At 41.7% G+C, this 23,396-nt stretch overlaps 1 protein-coding gene across 9 annotated transcripts in view; it reads right to left on the bottom strand.

The window, feature by feature from the left end:
- LOC310944331 (nuclear factor 1 B-type-like) overlaps positions 1–21,871 on the bottom strand; it is a gene marked incomplete at its 3' end in the record, with an annotated part of 71,695 nt that extends 49,824 nt beyond the window's left edge. For 7 of the 9 annotated variants that reach the window (XM_083910087.1, XM_083910089.1, XM_083910088.1 and 4 more), the window contains exons 1-2: positions 13,335–13,774; positions 10,290–10,818 (exon numbers count right to left, since the gene is read on the bottom strand). In XM_083910087.1, coding sequence (XP_083766213.1) covers positions 10,290–10,818; positions 13,335–13,361 — 556 coding nt within the window. In that variant the 5' untranslated portion in view covers positions 13,362–13,774. Of the gene's footprint in view, positions 1–10,289; positions 10,819–13,334; positions 13,775–21,853 lie in introns of those variants that run through there. The other 2 variants (XM_083910093.1, XM_083910092.1) reach the window with 2 other exon arrangements.
- Positions 21,872–23,396: the final 1,525 nt, after the last annotated feature.

The raw sequence follows: 23,396 nt of genomic DNA, 5'->3' as shown, positions 1-23,396 counted from the left end.
AGTTAATTATTCTTGGATGGCGGATAAAAAAAAAAAAAAAAAGTACTTTCTTTCTTTCTGTTTTTTTTTTTTTCACGAGCTCAGCAGCGGTTTCCCATTCATAATAGTTGGCACTGGTTCTGCGCTGGCTGCCAGAGATCACACCCCAACCATTTTCATTTTCCTTCATCCAATTGTTTCATTCATGTCATAGATTTGGCAGGGGTCCACGCCGATTTCCTGGTGGCCGTCGACCCTTCAGCACCCTTCTTTTGAGTCTCAAACCCTGTTTGTAGCTTTGTTTTGCATCAGAGCAAAGAATACGTGGAAACGCGAGTTTAGATCCACGCGGCGTCTTTCTGTTTTGGCGTTACCAAGTGAACAGCAGTCGAGATGTATGACATATTCAGGACTTCACACATTGAAAGCTTTCCAGGAAAGGTGGGTGGATTTTGTTCGTGCATGTGAGTGGAAGAGTTGAGATGAATCTAACGTCTAAATCTAAAAATCTGGACATATCCAGATGTATCTGTACCTGGAATTATTTTTCAATAAATCATTGATAACTGCCACATTTTTATTACAGCTTTTCCAGCCTTTTACGACACTAAAAGTCCAGGAAATGCAGACCAATTACATGTGTTGTAAATTACCACGTGATGACACTCAACAGCCAATCATATGAGTGAATTGGGGGGGGGGGCCACACGGGATGCATAAGCAGCTGCTTTTTTTTTTCCATGAACCACATGCATTTCATCGGTAGAGATAGAGAGAGAAACCGATCTTTCAACACAGTTTCGATGTCTATATCTGACGCATGTGCACAACTTCACACTGACGATGACATACTCCAGGGAGAGATGAGGGAGCGGGGAGAAAAATAGACAAATCAGAGGACGGAACATTTATAGTCAAAACAAGACTCTGGAGTTTCTGGAAAAAGTTAAAGTAATTAAATGTAATGCATGCATTTTTTCTATATTTTTGTTTTTGCTAAAATTGACCAAAAAAAAATGTCAGTAAACCTCTCTGGGTTTTAATTTTTGATTTTCCTAGCCTGTCCTAGAGGATTGCAGAGGAAGTGAATGAAATGTGTGACTCACTCTCCCCCGCACTTTAAGTACATTACACAGTGCACTGAGATATCTGAGGCCCAGAGAAACAGCAGTTTATCATCAAACAACCACTGGAAATATATACACTGACAGCAGAGCCGAACTGCACATACACGCATGCGTAAAAAAACACACCGCTCCCACCCACCTGTCGGGCGCTCACTTCGCTAAGTCAATCGGCTGCAGCTGTGTGCATGCGTTTCAACGCACTCACTCGTGCGACTTAGCCGACGCGCATGTGATCGTCCAAAAAACGCTCACGTGTACCCGCGTGCAATCTCAGGGCTGCAACCTAATCGCTGTGAGTGACAAATAAAAACCCAGCGCTCTTGAGCGTCAGGAAAAAAAAGGATTGTCGACATGGAACCAAACAAGGTGGCTACCGTGCTTTCCTGCCCATGCGGGGCCTTGTGGTGTTCGCAAAAACCCATCCCATCTGAACGGAGTTAGAGGTTGGCGAGCTGGAGTGCAGAGAAGAGTCTCCTGGGGCAGTTGGCTCATGGAGCGGGACCAGAAGATGGCTGCACCATGGATTAGGGCCCCACAGTGGTCCATTGTTAATTGGGCGCCATGTGTGAAAGCTACAGAGAGATTAGTTTGTACAGCTGCTGCCATTTGTCATAACTGCCCTTAACAAGACACACATGGCAAACCAAGTTACAGCCAGTGGTTTTTTTTAACAGAAAACAGAGAGAGGAAAAAAAAAAAGGTCTAGTGTGCATCTAAAACTTTGTAAAAAAAAAAAAAAAAAAACGACCTGCGTAAGCGGAATAAGCTGTTCTGGGGAAACACCAAGCTGGATCAGCTGGGATACCAAAAGAGATGATGACTTTGAGCACTGCTCATTTAGCTATGTGTAGGTCAACTGAGGTCATTACCATAACTGCTTAAAAAGGTATGTTAAGCTAGGGGAAAAAAAAATCCCAGACCACAGGTTGTAAACAACTCTGTGAAAACAAAGACGCTATTACATCATGGCCCAACAGGACAAAGTTCAAATTATACAGGGTCTGTGAGTGGGACAATAGCTTGGTGACCTCTGATTGGTCAAATTTTTACAGTAATTCAGGCTATGCCATGTGTTTTAAGACAGGGAACTATGGAGCGGAGTTATTTTTTTGGTAAGAATCCGCAGTGTAATTGTGGGTTGTAGGCCTGAGCACATGTTGGAGGCCTAATTACAATCCTGACATGGTAAATCCAGAATGAGCTTTAAAAGCACTCTCACTTTCAGTTTTTTTTACACTTCCAGACACTGTTGCACCAACTGTTGTTGAGGAGCTGTGGTTTATACAATCTAAATGTAGTCTTTTGAGCTGAAGTGGGCTTATACATGTGTATTGGCCTATGAATGTTAACATATAACATATTTGCCTATTAAATTTTGGTCGGGGTTTTCTAAAATGTTGTCAACTAAACTACCAGCTGCAGCCTTGTGCTAAGGTAAGAGTGAACGGCCAATTTCAGATGAATTCAATCCATGTCGAGCCTGATCATATAGGCTTTCAGAAGACACCACTGTAAAAGTAATGGGCTTCATTAACCATTCCATTTGGACTGCATCAGGCTTTAATCATAAAGGTTCAGACGACTGGACTACTTTTTTCCTAAAACAAACAGTTTTAAAGTGGCAAAACAATTTTTTTCATGACTAAACCCACTGACTCCAGTGTTTCCAACTGCTTAAATAATAAACATCTCAATTTGCATGTCAAAAAAGTTAACAAGAGACAGAGTAAAAGAGTAAAAATGTCAATGTTAAGTTTCGGGGGGTTTATCTTTGACAGTTTTCCTCCACGTTTTGTTTTGGAATTAATGATTAGTTCGAGATAAATTAAATTATCAAAATTTTACGTGGAAATCATGACAGAAACGGGTCGATGTAAAAGCAGATCTGTGTGTCACAGTGTACTTCAGTAGGAAATCTGCAACATCTGCTGGTTTGGTGGTCCCGAGATATGAGATTTTCATGCTGTTCCAATCAACATGGTGTCCATATTTTCTCTCCTCCTGCCACTCCCTCTATACGGCTCACTTTAATCACACACAGTCCCAAACTGCCCCACTGCTGCCTTTCATAAAAGATAGCATGTTTATGTAAGTGCTAAAAATGTCAATGACTTATTTTCTTACCCTTCTTGCCTTTTCTTCTGTTCTATAACGTTTCCTGCCACATGGAGCAATAAAACCATGCTGGAAGTTGTTTTGTTTACAACACTGAATATATATATGGCATCTTCTCCTGATCAAGATGAGCTCTTTAAATTTCTTTTTGAGACGCGGGGCCTGGCATATGTGAAGGAGGAGTAGAAACATTTTGGCTAGCTTTGACACTCAATGGGGTGCTGATGAATCCGTCCCAAGCAGGCCATTCCCAAGCCCCAGACACCATATCCCCACATTGACCTGCTGCATTGACATTAGAGAGGAATCCACTGGGGATTCAACCCCCACCCCGACCCAAAGAGCAACGTGTCCACCCAAAAGTACAATTTGCGCAGGACTGCAATGGCAGGCCTTTCTCTCGTCTGCCCCGCTCAGGTCTTGTCGAGCGATCGGTGATGAGACGTACTGTACTGTACGGCCAGACAAAAGAAGAGACAACCATCACTCTGGGCCACTGATCGGCCCTGTCTGGACTGAAAAGACTTTGATGGGGCAAAGCAGGGTTGGGGAGGGGGGAGGGGGCTGCACAGAGAAGTTAGTGTCTCCTGGGCAACCACTCTGATTGTCTGTCCCTGTCCAAAGGTCCCCATCACACCCCACCAACTACCCCGTCTGGGTTTTTTTTTTCTTCCCTTCACTAGTTCCTAACAAGCCTTTTCCCTGGGTAAAAAAAAGGCTTTTACATGAAAGTCTCAGCCTTGTACTTGAGTGTGCTTCACTCCTGGCTGAAATGAAAAAGGTCAAAAAACACTACATGTCAATAGTCTAGCAGGTAAACAGGAAAACTGTACTTTCTTTTATGAGCATATGGCGGTAAAGAAGAGAGACGGTAGTCACTGGATGGAGGAACTCGGCCGGCAGGGAGGGCCTGCTTTGTAAGACAGGACAGTGAGGTACAGTGTAGTGCCTGGGATGGGGGTGAATGTACCCATTTGTCTTCATTTGGGAGGACCGGCAGACAGGGTGGGGGTGGGGGATCTATCCGTGAGGAGTGGGAGGTGCCGGTCCTCCAGTCAAGTGGCCTCGGGGGGATTTGAAATGCATTTGGGGTCCTCCCCAAAAGCCTGGGAAAGTGTGGTGAAGCTGAGATCTTAACCATAGACTAATGACACAAACTGCAGTCCTTAACTAAGTGCAGTCACCAACGCAAAAACCCCAGTCTCCTACTGAAAATACACAAGAAAAGCCTTTTCAGCACAAAGCCTGGGCCTCAGAATGCCAAAGAAAGGCCGTGTCGGCTTTTTTGACGGATGGAGCAGCGCAAACTGTGACACAAGCAAATTAAACACACTGTAGAAGAGCAAAGGAGAGTTGTAAATTTTGTCGAGAAAGAAAGCATCCACATTTCTCAGTGGCCTCTGCTCCGAGTTGCCTTGTTTCCATGGAGATTTATGTACACATGGCACACAAAAGAGGACTAAGGAGGTAACACGGCCTGTTTAAGCCTTGAGGTATTTGCTTGAGCAAAAAAACCCCACTGCTAATAATACAAGCCTCATACTGAGCCAGGCAACCTGGATGAACTGCACCTAGGTTAGTGTTGAAGAAAGAGAAGGAGGGAAAAAAAGAAGGTACAGGACAGTCAGAGGAAGACCAACAACTACCAAAGATCCTGGAGACGGAGTGAAGGCATTTAGACAAACAAAAAAATATAAGCAGGGAAAAAAAAAAAGACTGAGAGGGCAAGAAACAAGGGAAGAAAGCAAAGAAGGCAAGCGAGCAAGAAAGAGCACCACAAAACATAAATAGCTCCCGGGTTAAGAGAAAAAGGATCAGGAAGACATTTAGTGGGAAGCGGAAATCAATAAGGCAAGCGGTGAAGCTGGGAGGGAGTTCTAAGTGGATTAGATTGAGAGAATGTGTTCGATAGGTTACGGCTCTGAGAGAGAGGTAGCCAGACACCGCAGGCTCTATTGCATACTAATAAGGCAGCGAAGTGCAGGGTTGAGCAGTTCACTCTGAGGAGTTTTTCTATATGGCTCTGGAGTCATCGGTTACGTTATTCTCCCTGGTTTCTTTTTTCTTTTTTATTTTACATTCCTGCTTAATGTGCTCTGAACTTACATTGTCAAATAATGAAATACAACTTCAAACCTCTTATATGTTTCTCATACCATCTCATTCGAAACAAAAATTAAAGCTAGTCACAGAACTTGAAAAAAAACAAAAAACGAAGACAAACAGTAGCGTCTTCAATGCTGTCTGCTTACAACAAGTTTTGTTTCACACTTCTGGCACAAAACCCAGCCTCTATTTCTCTGGCCCAGTGCCTGAGTCTGGGACAGCTGTCATGGTCGGAGTCTGGAGCATGAGGGGGAAAGCCAGGGAGCGGAAAAAAAAGAAAAGAAAAGAAAAGAGAGACAGGGAGAGAGAGAGAGAGAGAGAGAGTCATTTGGCCAGGCTGTGTGCCGCAGGGGTGATTCCTGATGGCAGAGGAGGATAAGGGGAGGGGATAGATGTTGTGCTTAGTCACAGACCTCAACTGTGACCCAGAAGGTCAGGCCTCGGCACCAGTGGCCAAGACCAAAGCCTTGAACCTGGCCAGGCAGGAAACAAGACGCAAACGGCTACACCACACAGCGTGGTGAACAGATAGCGGCAAGTTTTAAGGTTATTTCACACTAAAAAAAAAAATTAGCTGGTATAACTGGGATTTTTGAACCTGGCTGATCCCATTAAATTCTCATTTCCTGTGGTTGTTCTGCCATAATCAGTGTTTACTTTAGTCTCTCTTTAAATCAATCAGTTTAGAATGATCAGATCAGGTCTCCATAGAGTTGTCCGGGGTATAAATACAGCCGGTGAAGAAGAAGAAATGAGTGCGTGTCATTTGACCCGGAATATTTCCAAAACCCGATTAAAACGTGGTTTGAAACTGATTTTCTTGTGTCCCAGACGACATTAAAGAAAGGGAGCAGCTCGACAGTCGAGGTGTGTGGGCGGTGGAGTGGTGTTAGTTGGGGAGGTTCCAATGGTGCATACTCCCCCTCACTTAGGCCAGTGAACCAGGAGACCACCAGCCAGACCAGTGGAGAAAAACTGTTGCCAAGGGACCACTGGTTACACTGCGGTTTGACCCCGATTGAGGAGGTCAATAAGAGGGGCTTACGAGCCACACCTCCCCTCCCTCCTCTGACCACCACCACCACCCACCACCCCCCGGAGCGGAGAAGTCTTTCTCCTCCACGTGCCCCGGGGCCTACGACTGTGCGTTTACACTGATCTGATTTGCTCAATTACACTTCAGAGGACACCCTGCCACATCTCCCTGCAAAGGTCGAGACCTCGGGGGGCCAGAGGTTAAGTCTGGCACTCGTAAAAAACAAGGTCGCATTAACGTGGCAGCAGAGCATACAGAGGTAATCTATCCTTTTCCACAAACCATCATGACAGACAGTGCGGGGGGGGGTGGGTAAGAAGTTATTGAAAAGAGGAGGGGGGGTCAAGGTAATGATGTTTTATGGCTGTGTTAACTTTCAGCACTAGAGTAATGGGAAAGCTGCTTGACCTTGACTTCTTCAGTCTGCCATTAGACATTCCCTTTCTGTCACTGCTTATGAGGTAATCCACTTACTTTTCTATGCCATGTAATCATCTGAACCTGAAGCGTTCACACTGGATTCCACTTCTTGTTTCATTCAATTTAAGTTGAGGTCAATTAAGGAAAAAAAGGAAGATCATTTCCAGGATTTTTTCCAGGCCTAAATGGATTGCTGATGTGTTTTATTTTAATTACACATTACAAACATCCAATAGTGAGAATGCAGATCATTCAGCCCTCCAGAAACCAGAAAAAACCCAAACTTCCAGCCTCCATAAAGCAAGCAGCTTGCCTGAAGTACACATAAGTCTTATTTTAAGGCTACAAATACTAAAGAGTTTATTTTAAAGCAATAATACACTTACAGCTATTCAATTTCTGCCAATTAGCCCCAGTAAATTTCACTCACTCACTCATCTTCTATCGGGGGTACGTTTCATTCCATATTTTATTTATTATATGTTCGTGTAATGAGAAGCGGACATTGACATAAGCAGGGCTGAGACATTTCCCTTTGAAAACAATGACTGCATTCCTGCGCCTATTGAAGGAATAGTGACGAGCAGTTTAAACCCAATATAAACGAGGCCTTCCAGCCTTCTGACAAGTCCTAACATGGCCATCATCGACATGCCTTGTTACAACTATTCCATCAATCTGTCAAACTAGATATTCAAAATATGAATCCAGGTGGGTACAGGTAATGATTCGGAGAAAAAAAGTAAGAAAAAAAAAAAAAAAAAAAAAGAAGAAGCATTGCACTTCTTGTTTTATCTGATGAAGCTAAAACGTTGCATCAGTGTTACAAAAGCAGTGTGTGAGTGTGAGAAGCCAGGGCCGTGTATTGAACACACAGTCTGCCAGTTGGCACAATGGATGCCACAACCCCCACTCCCAGTCCCCCAGCCTACTTCCCAGCGGGCATTCATCTGGGCAGCTACACATGGGTGCTACAGCTCTGCCTGTGTCCGTGCCCCCCTGAACAAGGGGGTTGAGTGCCCCCTCTCTAAATTCACACCAGCGCGCTCGGTGCCAACCCGGCGACCTTTCTCAGGCAGCGACTCACTGGAATCAAGAACAAATTGTCAACTTTTAATTCGCGCCCACAAAAAAAACACAAGAGAAAAAAATACTGTTGAGTCAATAAGTGCAGCAACATATTTAAAGTTGTCTGATTACACAACACGACAGAGGTGAGCCACTGCCAGAAAGCAGGGAGAATATTAAAACCACAATTATTTCACCGTAGTTTGTACAAACGCCAGTTTCTTTTCTTCACTATTTTCTTCTAATTTTTTTTTTTTTTCCACACAGACCTCTTTACAAGTTTCTTTGTGTTCGATTGTATGTTTGTTTGTTTCGTGCAGTTGCAGCAGAACAAAAGGCAGCGGCTTCCATTCTGCCACTGTCAAAAAAAAAAAACTTTCCAACGTGCCCACTGCATTGCGGATGCCAACCAACGAATCAAAGGCACGCTGCAAAGCAGACAAAGAGGGTTTGATGCCAACCTCCAAACCTCTAACAACCATCGCTGGTGATTTGCCTGCCTCCCTGGCACGGCGCAGCACAAAATGGCGCCCAGCCGCACGCCACCACAATATGGCTGCATTGTCTGGAGACGGGCACTGCTTGGTAACTTGAGGAGAAGAAAGATGCCGTAACTTGCAAATTTAAAAAAAAAAAAAAAGAGAGAGAGGGAGGGGGGAAGCATCACATCACTGTTTCCATGATGCCAGTTTTTATTATTTGCTAATATTTTGAGGAAAATAATCGCTCCGACGCGACGCCGTTCGTTCACAAGAGAACAGTATGTTCGACCATCTATTTAAAAACACAATTAATATACTTGCCAATCATTTTCCTACAATAAATTCTGGTTGGGGAAAAAAAAAAACGATAGTGCAAGTGCTACTTTACCGTCTAAATGGTGTAAAAAGAAGCAAAAAGCGTTCTCAAGTTGGTCGCGAACGGTTAAAAAATGCAGCTCATGCAAAGTAGAGAAGCGGTGGCATCCGACAAAAGACACAAAAGAGGGTCTGATGCCAACCCCCGGTGCCAGTGGCAACCATTATTGTCTCTGTGTGCTGTGCCTTCTGCTTTCCCTGGCACTTATCAAACACAAAATGGCGCTCAAGGTTCGATGATAATGAGCAGCTATAGCTACATCGCCCGTGCTACCTCCACGGTGAAAACGTGCTGGTGGATTTTCAGCGTTGCGGCGATGAATGTAACGGAAGTTAATTTCAACAGGGAATAGTGTGTGTGTGTGTGGGGGGGGGGGGGTCAGGGGGGATAAAGGGAGGAAGCTCAAAACTAAGAGTACAGCATGTTATTCCGTGCTGTAACAACAATATTTTGTAGGAAATTCATTTTGAAAGTGGATTAACAAATAAATCTCTTAATTTAATATATGATGAGTTTAAAGAGAATTATTCCCAAGCTCTTTCCATAACATTCCTCATCTCTTTAAAACCACTGCGGAATATCAGAATTATATGTACATATATTTTATTGAAAACTGTGAAAATTCTCGCTTTATTTCTTCTACTTTTCAGATTGTAGGACCAAAAAATAAAAAAAAATTGGGGCTTAAAATGTCAGTGGTGTGAACATCAGGCGTTTCAGGAAATGCCATGGTTTATGAGTGGGCAGCATGGAAAAAAAAAAAATCAGAAAATTAAAAACTATTTCAACCCAGCTGCTCATAAAACCGTGAACACGCATTTTAGAAACGCTTTTACGACCTTGAATTTCAGACTACACCGACGGGGGAAAAAAAACAAATTCAGCTTTTAAAACTGTCTTTTCAGGAATTACACACACACTCACTAACTCTGAATGTAGCTCGTATGTATATATACTTAGAACAAATATTAGAAATTTAATGCAAATATTAACCGAGACTCAACGTGTAGTGTGATTTTCTGTCAACAATTACTTTAAAACATAAGGAAGGAAAGAAGGATTGTTTTTTTTTTGCGAAGGGAATCTGGATTTAAAACAAAACTGTTCTCAAGACAAGAGAAAAGTATTTAATTTATATATTGTTACATTAATAAAGTGTAATTAATGTTCGGATGTAAACATAAATGGGGTGTGTGTGCGTGTGTGTTTTTCAGATCACACACACCTAATCCCAACCTGTATAATTAGTGAACATAATAGGTTCTGCTACTGTAGCACACATTTAGTATTGTTGTTCTACATTTAGTCTTAATTACAGATTGTATTTCTCCTTTTTAATGAGCCGTATATACATATAAATATATATACATAAAATATAAAATCTACGCGGCATATGTGAGGCACTAACTCTTCGGGGTTTTGCGTGTTTATGTGCCTTCCCAGTGTATTTAGCTGTGATTTCAGCAAGGCTGCCAAAAACTAACACATGTGACCATTGACCTCAAGGAGCCTTTGTTCACACACACACACACACACAGAGTGAAACAAACACAGACACACGAGTGTGAGCTTCCACTTACCGTCTTGGACATAGTACGCTAGAAACAGGTCCAGCTCCTTGACCGATACTGTTATGTGGTGCGGCTGGACACAAAGTACTGGGTTTGTGCAATGTGGAGACTTGACGAGGCGCTCGCCGTCTGTACTTTCCAGAGGGATGCCTTTGAAGAGGATGACCATCACCAGGTCCAGACGCCAAACTTTGTCAGCCTGCCGCAAACAGTCAATCCGGCGCATCTTGCCCTTCTGGTCCGGGTTGGACAGCACGCAGCACGCGTGCTTCTTGCCCGTCACGCTGAGGACAAAGTCCTCCCGGTACTCCTGCCGAATGTCCTTACGCAGCTTGGCCAGCAGCCTGGACGCCCACTTCTGCTTCACCTCGGGCTTCTCGCTCAGAAGCTCGTCCTTCACTGCGCGCTCCTCGTCCTTGGACATCCGCTTCTCGTGCTTCTTGAAGTACTTGCGTTTTCTGGCCTGGAGGTTGAACCACGTGTAGGCAATGGCACGGACGTGAGGCAGAAGTGCCTCAATGAAGGGATGAAATTCATCCTGCAAGGGGAAACAGAGAGAGAGAGACGAGGTTTGGGGGGGGGGGGGAGGGAAGAGAAGGAAAGAAAAACATGATCAGAAACTCATGTCGTCAAAAAACACACAATGAAGAAATATAGGTTTAGTCAGGGACTAATCTGTAGCAGAAGGCACCACAAACCAACGATTCGTCCTAATCAGGCACATCATATCTTATTGTCTGTTTCAGCAGCACTCATTTTTTTTACCATTTTAGATGTGTGTGCTGCAGCTATGACAGGGAAATTCCACTGTTTACATCAACTGCCAGCACTACAATAGCACCAAGCCTGGTGACCAATGCACTCATGTCTCAGCTCTGACTTCCCGAGCGTGTTTTGAGCGGTAACTCCTGAGCATGCGCCCCGTTGCAGTTGCATTTCTCTGATCAAACTATTTCCATGAACATAGGAAAGGATGGAGGACACGTTTGTGTGTGTGGGTGACCTTATATACGGGAGTTTCCTGTTCTGCGAGGACATTACAAAGGGCGTCACAAACACAGTATGTCAGAAATGTATCAATGCAAATGCCGTGAAGGAGGAAATTGGCTCATCAAACGAGGCGGTTGCGTAAAAGGTGTTTGCACGGGTTAAATTGGGACTCGTTTAGAAGTTTGTGCCAAATCATTTCAAGCATTACTGTTACTCACACACACACACACACACACATAAAAAGACACTTGCCCTGCTTCATTCCTTACACCTGAGGTCACACAGTGATATTAAAATCACCTCAAATGTTTCCACTCCTTTTTAATTAAATCATTCTCGAAGCTTTATGGTCCGATATTTAAATTCTAACTCGTGGGAATATTTCTAACAATATTTTACATGCGCAAATATTTGTCTACTCCACAATAAATTTGAAAATGATAAATGACTGCAAATACTAAGCTGTGCAAATATATACATATATATATATATGTGTGCATAACTTCAGCTGAACACATGACAGAGTTTCTCTTGAGGAAATAAACTCCAACATTAATTTCTACGGCAGCACAGCACTCACAGGCCTACAGGCTTTCACATCAATAACACTGGAGTAATTCTTAAGCAAATTATAGTAATCTCTTAAAGCTTGTTCTCTGTACATGTAGGAATGTACAGGACAGTGTGAGTGATTTAGGAGTCGTCAGAAATTACAGCAGCTGCGGGAGAAGTTCAAGCATTAAGTTATCTTTGTTTTAGGTCGTTAAAATGTCAAATCTAATAAGTGTACACTGCCCCCCTGTTTTGTTTAACTTTTCTTTTTTTTTTTTTGTTCAGGGAGCTTTTGTGGAGTTAAAACCACATATTGTTCTTTTTTGAATGCAGCCAGGCGCTGAGGGAAACCACAGAAATCCACTCCCTATCTGTGTGAGCGCTGCTGCTCTGACAAGACACATTTGCACTTAAGGGCCAATAAAAATCTGCTCCACTGTAACAAAGTTAAACATACTAATATTTTTTTATACATATACTATAATGTACTTTCTTTGTTAAAATGTATTATATTAACGTTGGATCCTATGAGTCTTTTAAAGATGAACAAATTCAGAACTCCTTTTCATGTCAGCTCCTCAATAAAGTCACCAGTTAAAGTGACTAACCAAAGCAGTAAATGTGATGTGCAGCAACTCCGGCTGAAATTCTTTTTCACGTCTAGTTTCCTGTTCGAAAAACACTTTAAATATTCTGTTAATTTGTTATTTTTTTCCTCTTCCTCCCTCCCCCCCTAACCTCCTTCAACTTCAACCAGTCCACAGCCAAATGCTGTAAAGATAAATGACTTGGCCAGGGCCCTGTGCAGTGCACTTCAGCTGAGGCCATAAAAGCACAATCCTCTTAAGTACAAACTAAACCACATCTCAGTCAATCACTTACTTATGCCAAGTAAAATATAAACAGTAAAACTGACTCAGCCAAAACAGTCAGCTCCCCTGTGCAGCCCTGAATCAGCCTTATCGCGCGTTTGATCTTCCTTTTCAGTGAAAGTGGCTTTATCGTCCTCCAGCCTCACTGCCCCCCCAAAATATAAGTTTTTTTTCCTCAACAAATAAAAATATACACGTGAAAAAAAGACGGCTCAAGCCAGGCATTGAGAGTGTGCGTGAGGTTATTAGAGGACGCAAATACAGCGTTAATTGTACAGAAATCCTGAAATGTCATCTTTACGCACAGCTTTACGCACAAAAAGCGCATAAGTATTAGGACACTATTGACTTTGCTACCGTATATAAGACTGTTTAAATCTATTTTTATTAAAAAAAATGTTTGGACACTGGTTGAAATCTAAAGAAAACTCCAAAATTAGAAAGTTGAAATCACAACAGTTATGGCGCAAAGGTGATGAATGTGGTGTAATGGAACACTTAAAAGTGTTGCAATTACGCACAGCGCGCTCATTAAATGTATATCTAAAAATGATAATAACAACATCAACAACAACAACAATAATAATAATAATAATAATATTAATAATACATTAATAAATTAATAAAGAGACACAAATACCTGAGTAAGACAAATTGGAGAGTACATGGTGAGACGGCTACACAAAAAGTGACTGCGCTTGGAATGATTCCTGTGATCACTTTATCGCGCCATTCCTGGACCGATGTATGAGAGTGTGGAGCAGCTATCCGCGTAAAAGCCAAAAAGGGATTATTATTATCCAAAGGGCATCCGTGAATGTTTGCGATCCAAAGATTGTCAGCTCCGCTGAGAGAAAAAAAAATAATTATACGCAGTAGATTATTATAATTTGTAATTTCTTTTTCTTTCTTTTTTTTTTTTTTTAAGTTGGCACTCAAGTCTGTGCGTTCTCCTCCGATGTGCGCGGCTCTGTGCCCGTGTCGCTGCAGCGGTATCTGGTTCAAGAGAGCATGGTGGCACCGAGCGTGTGATGTTCGCCGCTGCTCTCGCCAAACTTGATATGAAAATCGTCCGGTTCACCTTCGCTCCTGCGCGATTTCAGCAAATCAGACTCAACTTTTCCTCTTTTCTTTTTTGCTCTCTCTCTCTCTCTCTCTCTCTCTCTACCTCTCTCTCGCGCGCGCTCTCTCTCTCTGTCTCTCTCTCTCTCAGCCACGTAATTACACAGTCACACTCCTCCTCCAAACACACACACACACAGCTCCTATCTTCTATCCAGCACCTTCCTCTCCTGCTCGGCTGCACTGAAACACAACTAATTTACCCCCTCTCTCTCTCTCTCTCTCTCTCTCTCTCTCTCTGCACACACACACACACACACACACACACACACACACACACACACACACACACGCGCAGTCTGCAGCGCTCTTATTTCTAACAGCCTCGGGGACTTTGGACCACAGCCTCGGCCACAGAATGACACGGACATGCGGGAATTTCGCTCCGTAGATCTGGCAACCTTGTCACCAACTTCACTTTAGACAATTCACTTCACAGAGTCTGAGTTGCGAAAGTGTATAAAGTGTACAAAATAGTTCCTTAGAATTAAATTAGGAACTCGGTTGTGTGTTTTTTAATTATAGAGCCCAAGTGAGGATAATGATGATTGCATTTAATGTAATTTTATGTCAGTAGTGATAAAAATAAATACAGATTTTAATGAAAGAAGTTGCTAAATTAAAACAATAACTTAAAGAACTGGAGGTTTAACACTGTGGCTGCAGTGTGTGTGTGTGTGTGTGTGTGTGTGTGTGTGTGTGTGTGTGTGTGTGTGTGTGTGTGTAAGTGTGTGTGTGTGTGTGTGTGTGTGTGTGTGTGTGTGTGTGTGTGTGTGTGTGTGTGTGTGTGTGTGTGTGTGTGTGTGTAACAGAACTGTCAACAGTCCACACACAGTTCATTTGCCAAATTAAAGGGGAAATAATGGGATGTTAACACAGGCTGCAGGAGAATGTGTGCCAAGTTCACGGCACCTTTTGGCCCCCAAACCGTGCCACCGTTGTGGTCCGTGTTAAGTTAACCCACATTTACCAGTCACCACCAGGACAGTTGTTGTTGGTATTATTATTAATAATAATGTTATCACAGATGTTTATCACAAACACTTTAAAAATAATAATAATAATAATAATCCGTGTTCACGTACCATTGCACTGTACTGCATTGATTAATAGGGAAATCCTGGAGTCTGGTTGAAACACACAAGCCGGTAACTTCACATTTCTCACGTTCAACTTTGTGCTCTTTTTTTCTGTCTTGCAGAGCTCGCAAAAAAGAGGGGGAAAAAAGTCAACACCGGAAGACAATTCTTGGCAGATATCGGTGAAAAGAAGTTGGGAGCACCTCGCGCCTTTTCTCTTTTTTTCCTTGCCTTCCTTCCTCTTCGACTCTTACGTTTTTTGGATCGGTTTTTTGGGGTTGTTCAGCGGAGTTGAACGTGATCCAGAAGAGGCTGAGTTTTCGGCACTGGGTTTGTCTCCGCCTTCACTTTCACTGTCTGACTGACTGACGCCCTCCGGCTCTGGCTGCTGCCACCATAAAGCTAGACAGGCTTCGAAAACCCCAACTTCCGGTTTAGGTTTTTCTAAATAAAAGCCTCATTGACATTTCCTCACCAGTTCTGAAATGGAGGTCCTACACACTGACAAGTCGTCAATGAAAAGGTTCTAAATGTGTAGTAAGTGTTCGATATGTAAGTCTATGTTTTAACTTTTATGTTTTAATGTTTTAATGTTTTAACTTTTAAATAAAGGACTATCTTATGTATTATTATTATTATTATTATTATTATTATTATTATTATTATTATTATAATAGAATAGAATAGAATAGAATAGAATAGAATAGAAAGTGAAAAGAAGTGTACAAAAGTATGTAAAGAAAATAGTGCAAAAAGTGAAGAATGAATGACCCATAGGATCAGGGCTTTGACATAAAGGAGACTAATGTAGTCTGTCTGTTATAGTAATATTAATTAAGACATTATTAATTAATTATTAAGACACTGTGCTTATCAAATAAACAAAGCAATTAAATAAATAAAGATCCAGTATGTAACTTTTAGAAGCGTTTATATGGCAGAACTTTTCTTTCATACCCACACTCCCATAAATAATACCCATAAATAAGGGTTCCAAAAAGGTCCTTCTACAAGGGCTGAGGTTCTACCTGGAACCATTTGCTTCTGAAAAACCCTTTTCCTGAAGAAAGGGTTTTTCAAGGGTTCTTGGTAACACTAATGGTTCCAGTAAGAACCATTTTCATCAAGAGAGCCCTTTAAAACCCCTTTCCTGAATAAAGGGTTTTAAAAGGGATCTTGGTGGAACCCTCCAAATGGGTTCCAGGTGGAACCTTTATAAAATGGTTCTACCTGGAGCCAAAAAGGGTTCTCCTATGAGGACAAGCCGAAGAACCTTATATGGTTCAACTTAGCACTTTTATTTCTAAGAGTGCATTCACACGCTGCTGGCCCAGCCATCAGGAGCAACACAGGGTTAAAGGTCTTGCTCAAGGACACATCGGCATGTAGACTAGCGGAGCTGAGAACCAAACTTTGCAAACTGCTCACCCTCCCGCACCAAATTCCAAAGACAAAATCAGTGTTTTTCATCTAGGGCTGATTATGCTGACTTTTGAAAAAAGTAAATTAGGGAAATTCAAACACAGCTCTTCAAACACCGTGGTCATAATTAAGGAAACGCATTTGAACTTCCTGATTAAAGCAGCAGTAAAAAACATCTCCTGTGAGCCATAATGTAAAAATCGCATATATTGTCAATGGACTTTGGTGCAGGGAGAGAAGGTATTGTAAACTTCAGCTTCCAGCTAAAAAAGGCAATCTAACTTAGAGGAAAAAGGAGTAAACATTAATATTCTGTATTCAGTATGTATTATACAGTATTAGGCCATGTATGCTATCAGTGAAAGTGAGTGTTCCTGGTTCACCTCTTATTTTGAATATTCCCTGCCAACGTACCCGGCTCCACCGTGTTGCTGTGTCACTGTAGCTTGACGGAGCGTCATTTTTTTTTGCAATAGTGTTTGTATCCTTGCTTCTCATTGGCCAGCAGCACTGGCCCCAGGACTCTGCACTCTGGGCCCCTCATTTCCTGCTCCTCTAACGTGCTGGACAGTCAGTGCTGAATAACCTTGCAGTCACTGACTCTTGCTCGAAATCACATGCATGACTCAGCATGATAATTAAAATAATAATAATCACTTGTTTTTAAATATTCCCTATAGTGACACATGCACTAAAAGTAATTCAGAGTGATCAGTCAAACATTAGAAGAAAGATTTGCATTGTATTGCTGTTATTACAGTATTATATCAGTGTTCATTAAGGAATTAGAGTAATTGTCTTTATGTGTGGCACTTCTCAAGGTTAAGCACAAAGTGCTTTCCACATTAAACCATTTAGAGAGTAACAATTAAAAAACATTAAGTCTGTAATGGCAGCAATAACAATAACATCCCCAATGTTGGAATAGTTGCTGTCGTTGTATATAGTGCGCGTAGCGCGGTGCTGATGGTTGCCAGAGCGTTTGAAGGATGAGGCATTTACAAAGGGTTAACCTTGAATGATCATTCACTCGGTGTCTTGTGTGCCAGCGCAGCAGCAACAATAGAGGATGGGACTGAAGTGTGAGTGAAGTGAAGGAGATTTCCCCTTCACTTTCATCGCCACGATCACGATAAACAATGAGGATAAAAATGTCTGTGCATCTTTGCAGCCATTCTGCGTTTGCACTTCTCCAAATAATTAAGCTGAGAGCATCCGCTTCCAGTCCAAATGATTCTAAGATGCAGTCAGTGGCAGTGGCGTGCACAGACATTTGGAAGGGCAGGGCACCTGTACTGCACACTGGTGGGGCAGGCATATCATTTCCCACATTCTCACACACCTTCGCATATCTATACCGGGACATCCTTTACAACACAGCATCGTTTTCTGTCACCGAGATGGGCTTTTCCTACACAGTGATGAGTAGTATTTCCTCTGAGCACACTTCATAATGGCACCCTTTTTGATTGGAAGTACACCAAGTTGCAAAGGCATCTTAGTGGGCATTACATCACTTTTCTCCACTAGAAAGGAACTCCTATAGAAACAATCCTTTAAAAAAAATCAGTGACCATTTCAAGTGATAAGTTGGGGCTAATACTATCATCTATAGTCTTGTATAAAGTACTTGAAAGCGATACTTGAGTAAAAGTACAAGTATCTTACCAGAAAATGACTTTGGTAGAAGTTAAAGTCACCTTTTAGAATATTATTTAAGTGGCATTAAGGGCCCACACTGGGTATAAGATGACCTGCCATGACTGGGATTCGAACCCTAGCCCTCCACACCAAGGTCTGTGGACTATACCACACTGAGCTATGCTAGCTCCGGAAATAACGGAAACCCAGCGTACCTAGTATACCAACAGAAACTTGCTGTCGGTGTCGGACACGGTAAACAACGAACCGCTGGTGTGTTTTAAGTCCACTAGGAGCCCAAATCTGCGGCTAACAGCTGTTGCAGCTAAAAACAACAAGCGACAACAAACAGGCATTACGTCAACTAACTCAACTTTTATTTTGTAGTAACGAGTAATGAAGATGGTTAAGGGAAATGTATCGGAATAAAAGTACATATTTTATTGTGAAATATGTGAAAATTCTACTTAAGTACAGTCATGAAGTATTTGTACTTCGGTACATTACAACATTGCTAATACTGCTGCTGTGCCAAATCTTTGTTGGTTGTCAAATTCAGCAACATAAATAAATCTCTGTCTGATTAAAAACACTCATTTAGAGTCAAACTTGAAAAAGTTGACTTCACATTATTATGTTTTGTTGTTGTTTTAGTTGCTAAATCATTATCTCGAAACACTTGACTCTCATTAGCCCCTCTGCTTCCACTTATCCAGTAGCTATGATACTGTATGGTACCAGTCTCATGATGCACGTGTAGGTTCATCCCCCTGAACGTGGATCTACCGCCCCCATGTGGCTGCAAACACAACTGCAATGTGCTTGTTTGACATCCACGCCAGAGTGATGAAAACTGAGGTCCTGTACATGTTGTTGTGCCTTTAAAATGTTTTTATTTATTCATTTATTTATTAATTCAGCACAAATTATGAGGCTCCAGTTGAGTCATAGGTAAATAACCTGTAACTCACACAATTATGCAGCATGGATACAGGGTTCATCATATGAATGGCTGGCAGAATAATGGAAAATCTGTCTGTATGTATGATGACAAAAAAAAAGTTTTTACAAATATATTGAGTGCAAATGGTCATAACAAGAGGTGAAACTTATAGAATCAGTTAGACTAAACTCTAACGTATGGATTAAATGGGTGCCACCATACAATAATGGGCAATACCGGTGTTATTTAAGATGATAATTTTTCCACTTATTTTGATAAAAGTACAACAGTCACTGTACTCTCGTTACTGCCACGTTCTCCTTGCAGTGAAACAATACAGTATGTGGGTTCAGATGCCGACCTCTTTATGGTTTCCACTTGTAATTCAACAGCAACAGTGTAGGAGCTTCAGAGTGTGTGTGATGCCATTTCCTTTCATTGCTTCATTTCCTATGGGCTTTTCAAAAACGGCTGTAAGACGAGCAGATCAGCTCATCTCAACTAAATCCCTCACTATTCTAACCTTGACGTGAACTCTCTGTGAACTGCCATGTCTGCCTGGGCTTCATGTCAAGTTCTGCCTCGCCTGCTGCTCCCCAAAAAATGCCTCCTGCATGAATTCTGTGTAGGGATTTGCTTTATTTTAAAAGGTTTTGTTTGTGTAATGTGTGGAATATATATAAACTGCAGTACTCTTGCCAGAAATTAGCAGAGCAACCACAAGAGCCATGCTCGATCTTATTTGTAGCATGATTAACATGTACAGCAGTCATGAAACATACAGAACACACACAGCGCGATCCATCTCACTGTTCGTTTTATGCGGGTAATATTATGTAAAATCAACTTTTTAACCATTTCAATCCTTATATTTGGGACTCTGGAGGCCCTATCAGTCGGCAAAGGGTGAAAAAAGATGACTCACTCATGTTTTTGTGGTCCTCCTCAGTCTAAGTGAAGGAGATAAAACACGAAATGTTGACTTCCGCGCTCACTGGGACGTCACAATGCGCTAAATTCCTGGAATTGTTGTCTCGCGGAGATCCGTTTTGTCCGTAAAACATGCAAGAGTGCTGGCGAGGGCAACGGTATCCAAAAAACGGAAGTCCGCAAAACGTTCTTGGTTCCACAGTGCAGCACAGAGTCCTACACAAACTTACAGCCTCAGAGGATTTATCTGTCCAGTGGATACATGTTATATATGACGGCAATGTGCCTGCTAGAGCCTGCAAATGATCACTTTTCCAAATGCTAAATGCTGTTAGCTCCTAGTAGCTCCTGTGGCTGATGTCATTTCCTGTCCCTTAAGTTTCGTTTTGTTGTTGTTTTTTTAGTTTTTTTTTTAAGGTGGACCTTAAGAGATACTATTAAACAGACATGTTCATTAGGGCACCAGGGAACAATATTAACTTGAAGAAATAGGGTATAATATGTCACCATTAAAGGTCAACAGGAAACTGATTCAATACGCACAAGCTTATAGACAGATACAGCGCCACCTACGGAGGCGGAGTCAGACATACACGGCATGTATACTCGTTATTTTGCACACACACACCAATAAGTGATAGTGAATTTGACCTCTACATTTGGGTGAGTAATCGCAGTAGTAGTAGTTTCCCCAGTAGCCCCAGTCTTTGACCCATCCTTGGATTTGAACTGACAACCCTCCAATTACAAACCCAATCCCAATTTCCTCTTGGCCACGTGGTGAATTTATCTAAACAAAGTACATTCTCACGACATATTTAGAACATGCAGTGAGACAGACAGACAAACAAACTGGAGCTCCAACCCTGACGACGGAGCACAATAAAAGCACGGCTGTAGTCCCACACGTAAATAAATATTCAGAATGAAAATGTCAGCCCGTGTTGGCTCTTCAGCATGGGAAAGGCGCGGGCTGAACAAGGGAACTCTTTGTCTTTGTTTGATACGATCAAATCAACAGTGCACAGGGAGTTTAGAGAGCGAGGTGAACGTGAGGAATACTCTTATTCTGAAGGCACTTCACTCATTCATAAAAGTCTCTGTCTCCTCATACTGCACTTGTCAGTTTTGATCAGCCACTAGCCTTTAATATTTGTAATCAAGTTAAAGTATGGCTGGGTTTGAAACCGATAAATAAAGCCCATGCATATAATTACAATTAAAGGCACAGTGCGTAAAATTGAGCAACATTCATTGGTGAAGTTGCATGTTGCAGCTGGCTGAAGTGGATGTGTTGGACAACCTATGTAGCCTATGTTTGTTCACTGTGGGCTACTAAGAACAATGCGGGGGTCCAAAATAGCGGCCACTGTAGAGCTGACCTTGCTCCTAATATAAATATTAAAGACATCTTATAGCATCATTTAAAAGAAATCATGCAATCAGGAAATTGCACAGTACTTTTTATTATTATCTTAACTTTCTGCCAAATTAAAATTATTGCACCAAAAGTTTACATAGTGGACCTTTAAATAATTATTTAATTTATACATTTGTATGTTAATGAGTAGCTGGTCATTGCATGGTTCAACTCCCATTTAGAAATTAAACTGTTTAAATATATATATTTTTTTTAAATCTTTGTTTTTATTGATAGTGCTTTTATGCTTTATTATGTTGATTTTGCTTTTTTTAAGTTGAATGTTCTCATGTTCTTTATTTTCCACAACAATGACTCTATATAATTCTTATCTATTATAATTCTTATTTGTTGTGTATAATTCTCATTCTTCTCTTTTTAGTATCCTCTAGCTTTTATCGAAATGTGAATGTCTTCTATTTTAGAAGTAACAAAACCCTCGTCATCCCTGGGAATTGATACCGTTTTTCTCATAATATTCTGTTCTTTGCACAATGCTGATGCGTATGCAAGTGATGACATAAAATCTCAAATCTCTTTTTTTTTCTACCTGGGCTACAAATGTTAAAAGGAGGAATGAAAAAAAAAAGAGCTCCACTTACCATCCACCACGTCCTGGCTGACACGTCATAGCAAAGCTGCCACTTGATGGATCTCTCCGTTAGTCTCCCAGCCATCACTGAACTCATGGCTCTCACTGTGTCCCAGCTGAAGATGAGAGACAAGTCCTTAACAACAACAACAATGCATTACGAGGGTAAAAGAAAAGAATCAGCAACAGCTTGACCAGGGACTTGAACCTGACTGTGGTAATTACAAGAGACCCTGTGACCCTGCAGCCATCACCACCCTCCTCCCACACTGACCTCCTCCCCCTTGCCTCCTCTCACCCCTCCCCTCTCTCCTGTTCCTACGCTGTATGTACAACAAGCAGACTTGAGTTGAGATGAGTTGCAACAGCATGGAAAACAGTCGACATTCACATTCAAAGCTGCGTCAGTGAAGATGCATTGCATGGCTTTAATATCTCTGAAATAAAAGTACATTTACAACACACAGAGATCCTGTTTTAGTTCAAGCTGCCATATGTAACTTTTAAAGGTGACATATTATATTATACCCTATTTCTCCAAGTTAAACTAGTTCCCTGGTGTCCTAATGAACATGTCTGTGACATGCTTTGGTCAAAATACCATAAGGATGAAGCACCACAGCAGTTCAATCACCCTGCCAAAACAGCCCTGTTCAGATCACTCTGTTTAGTAGTATCTCTTTAGGTCCACCTTATAAAATAGAAAAAGTAAAATTAAACTTAAGGGACAGGAAATTACATCAGCCACAGATGCTACTGGGCGCTAACAGCAGTTAGCATTTGGAAAAATGATAATTTGCAGGCTCTAGCAGGCACATTGCCGTCATATATAACATGTATCCACTGGACAGATAAATCCTCTGAGGCTGGAAGTTTGTGTAGGACTCTGTGCTGCACTGTGGAGCCAAGAATAGAACTTTTTGCAGACGAACCGGAGCTCCAGGAGACAACAATTCCAGGAATTTAGCTACGCATGTTTTATTCCCTGTACTTAGACTGAGGAGGACCACAAAAAGTTCCAAATATAAGGATTTAAATGATTAAAAAGTTGATTTTGCATAATATTTACCCTTTAAATAGAAGCAAATGTTCCATTGAAAACAATCCAGCTCAGTGACAGGGCCATGCTGCACTGTATAAGTAAAGTGAGATGGCTGTATGACTGAAAACACACAGGAGTGAAGTTTCAGAAGTTCATTTTATCCACATAGAAACAGCATTTTTGAAACAGGTCCCAGAGTGGCAAAATCTCAAAACGCCACCCTTGCATTTTTGTAGACGACCAACACGCTCCTTTGGGAAAATGGAGATGTCACACCAAAAGTTGCGTAGTTAAGCTTTAAATTATCCTATAATCCAATATAATGGAACTTCTTTTTATAGGTGGCCCAGACAGGAAAATCAAATACTGTTGCTTTAGATCTCCTCTCACTGTCTGGATTTTCACCGGAGCCGACTGTAGTCCGATCCATGCATTGAGACGTTTGGCGTGTCCATGCAAATGTTATCTGAACGCCTCATGAAAGGAGCTTTTATCTCCTTGCACATTCCAA

Source organism: Microchirus variegatus, assembly GCF_963457635.1.
Source record: "Microchirus variegatus genome assembly, chromosome: 2".
Classification (NCBI taxonomy): Eukaryota; Metazoa; Chordata; class Actinopteri; order Pleuronectiformes; family Soleidae; genus Microchirus; species Microchirus variegatus.
Note: the sequence above shows the minus strand (reverse complement) of the source record. Positions and strands in the feature narration are given on the sequence as shown.